A 3,484-nucleotide genomic window follows, 5' to 3' on the forward strand; every position below is an offset into this window, starting at 1 on the left:
TGTTGGCCATCAACTCCTAAACGTTGTTATTTGTTACTTGTTGCCTCCGTTCGCACAGTGCTGCATGTTGTCTGGAGTTGTTGCACTAAGTTTGAAACTGGTCAAACTTTTGAGCCCGCAACAACTACCATCATTTCTTTTGTTCCGTGAACGCCAAAAAATAAAGTAAGCTACTATCGCAATATTGACATCCAAATCCGGAAATTCATAAGCAAGCGAAAGCAACAGTTTATTGTTTTCAACGAGGGAAAACGAAGGAGAATCAACCATAACTTGACGCGAGCGCACGAAGGGCGTAGTTGTAGTCTTTTATTTCAACGGGCTCCTGATTTCAACAATATCATGAATAGAGGTTTTGCACGGCAGCCATGTTGCATGGCAGGAACAATGAAAATGTTTTGCATTAGAAAGAACGTTTGCTCCCAAAGGAAAAAGAATCTGTTGTTCCTGCCATGCAACATGGCTGCCGTGCAAAACCTCTATAGGAGTGATTCTATTTACATGACATTTCTTATAAGGCTCAGAATCATGATTGAACTAAGAGATACGAACATATGGCACTGAGGACATTGCGTCAGTTTTCTGCTTTTTGCCTTCGTCTAAGGATTGGAATCGATTGGATGTAATATGGCACGTGTTAAATCGAGGAGAATGTTCATATATATATATATATATATACGTACAATCTTCAATAATTGCTCTTCCTTGAAAGACATATTATTTCCGTTGTTTGGAAACGACGTAATTAAAGTGGAATACAACTACAAATAATGCATCACAATATTACCTTTTTCCAATATAATGACGCATATGCTTTTTATGCATATTTACACAAGAGCTTAATATTGACATTGTTAGTTCTCACAAACCAATTACAAGCGAAAAGAAAAACGTATTTTTACCCGCAAATTTTCCTTGAGAAAAAAACTGCTAATTTTTCTTTTCGGTCAATACTGATACATATAACGTAAACGAAAAATATTACTTCCTGACGCCAACTTTCAAAATAATTCGACTGTGGGAGATATCGTTTTGAGAAACCAATCTGCAACTAAAAAGGAAATATATTTTTCCACGGAAGTGAAGACAAAAAACTCTGTGAAACGACTAAGAAAATATAAGAACATTACATGATTTAGGAGGCGTAGTCTTCCACTCTTTCCATTAAGAAAATAAAATAATTCTTTTTTTTACTCAAGTGTAATAGATGATTCAGGTCCGAAATAAAATTCTCACTTTTTTCAACTTATGGATGATTTCAAGATATAATATTATATTTATCCCAACAAATGTTTAATACTTGTTTTAGAGGGCACTAAAATGACTTTATTGATCTTCTTCCTTGGGGAATTTTTTGGCTGGTGGGAAGCCTAGCAATTTGTAGAATCTCGGGCAGCATTCTGCAGGTTGTTCGTTGTTCAGTGCACTGTAACCGGATAAGGACATCCAAATTGTAGGATGTGAAAGCAAATAAGGCGTCAATAAGGCAACAACAACCATAACCAATAGATCAGCCAACGCAAAGTAGCGAAAATATGGATTTATACCATAAGTATGGATCAAGATACCGCCTATCAACTGTCCGAGGCCTTTACCCAGTCCATAATACAGCCCGTGCAAGATGCCTTGTAGAGTGGCGCCTATTCGAGGTGGTGTACCAACATAAGTTGCCAACGCGCACCAAACGGACGCAGAGCAAAGGCCACGGAGAAATTCGATGGGGAGTACCAGCCACGGATTTTCGATGGCGGAGAAGTAGTAAAATGTCAGGGCGTATGTCAGTAGACCGGCAAGGAGCATCTTTATATGGCCAGTTACATCCAAGAAGTACGGGGAAAAGTAGTAAACAGTCACGTTTGAAATGCAGTGAACCGCAACAAGCCCGCTAAACAAGGACGGGGAGGCACCGAGCTCCACCAAGTGAACGAATAAGAACGTCTCAGCTGATCCAAGCGCGAAACCCAAGAAAAGCGCAATGGCACCGAATATAGCGTACTCGGGTTTTGTGAAAATTTGAAGACTCTTGGCTAGTGAGCACCTCTCACTGCCATATTTCTCAGCACTTTGGAACTTGAACCGCGTTGAAACAAACAGTGCCACTGCCATAAGAACTGCATTCACGTAAAAGAAAGGCCGATAAATATCGAAGACATCTTCAGGACAGATATCGGTCTGTTTTCGGTACTTGCTTTGCACAATGGAACCAGTGATGAAGGCGGTTAATCCCCAACCAATTTCACCCCACAGACGCTGCTCTCCGTAATAAAATGGACGGTTTTCCAGATTCTGAAAAGTAGCGACATCAGCAAGAGTATTGGATGTAGCTCCGATCAGTTCGCCGATAATTGTGATCACCAAAATGATGACAAAAATCACTTTGGCATTCTTGTAAAGCTTAGGTTCGCTTGCAGTGTAAAGGTCAAATAGCCAAGCTTCATTCCACATTTCCGTGTTGCCAATAGAGATTCGGGCTCTTTTATCTGCTTGTGTTAAATTCCCAAAGTGATCGGTCGAATGGCTTTGATTATGATGGTGTTTTAGGTTGAGTTTGTTATGTACATCACTTAGACAATGTACCCCTACTGGAGGTACTACGGCAATAAGAAGATTCATAACGATACAACTGAATATGGCCGCTAATAGCACCGTTCTGACTTGGTTGAACTTGTCGGCAATAGTTCCCCAAATAGGCGCACTGACGAACAGGCAAAACGGTTTAACAGACAGCACAATACCAACATAATAAGCGGGTAGTAACAGAGAATGTTTAAAATACAAGGACAGATAGGGCAAAAGGCTCCCAAGAGCTGCAAAATAAAAGAAATAAAACACCTTGTAAAGAAGAAGGTTTCGGTTCACCCCGACACTCGATCGAAGCCTATCAAACCAAGTGGCACTCGCGTTCGGTTGTTCGCTTGTCAAAGGCGACGTTTGCGACTCGACTGCATCTTCTTCAGGGTTGAATAATTCCCCATAATTGGGCACGGTTTCTCCTCCTGGTGATGCAACTTGGGTTCTTCTATCAGCCTGAGACATGGTCAATCCCTGCTGACAATTTCCACATCACATTTCACATGTTCACCCGGGCAACCACAACGGTTTTCGTGAAAACCTTGTGTAGTTAGGAAAGTCCCGCTTGGTTAGTTATGCCAAACAGCTGCCCGTCGGCTTTAACTCGAACAAATTTGCATGATCTAGAATTCTGACGGCTAAATTTTGATGAAAATTCAAAAGCATATTTCACATTTCTTTCCGGCTGCACTTGAATTGATTGACAGTTACTAAATATGTCGCAGTGAGCGATATAGGTAAGAGTTTTCATTCAATCAGGCGGCTGTATTGTCATCAAGCTCTTTCAGATTCGCAAGTGGGTGACTCACAAAACGATCGTAATTATTATATCTTTTATCATGTTAAGTTTCTCATTTGCTTAAGATGTGCCTTATCATCTTCATGGTAAACCGACAAAAAACAGCGGAAAACC

General features: G+C 40.6%; 1 protein-coding gene across 1 annotated transcript; it reads right to left on the minus strand.

Annotated features, from left to right (window-relative positions):
- Positions 1–786: 786 nt before the first annotated feature.
- Positions 787–3,238, minus strand: LOC138016124 (major facilitator superfamily domain-containing protein 6-like). Its single transcript, XM_068863333.1, has one exon. It carries the CDS (start codon positions 3,034–3,036, stop codon positions 1,327–1,329), a length of 1,710 nt encoding a protein of 569 aa, XP_068719434.1. The 5' UTR covers positions 3,037–3,238; the 3' UTR covers positions 787–1,326.
- Between the last annotated feature and the right edge of the window lie 246 nt (positions 3,239–3,484).

Source organism: Montipora capricornis, chromosome 1, assembly GCF_036669925.1.
Source record: "Montipora capricornis isolate CH-2021 chromosome 1, ASM3666992v2, whole genome shotgun sequence".
NCBI lineage: Eukaryota > Metazoa > Cnidaria > Anthozoa > Scleractinia > Acroporidae > Montipora > Montipora capricornis.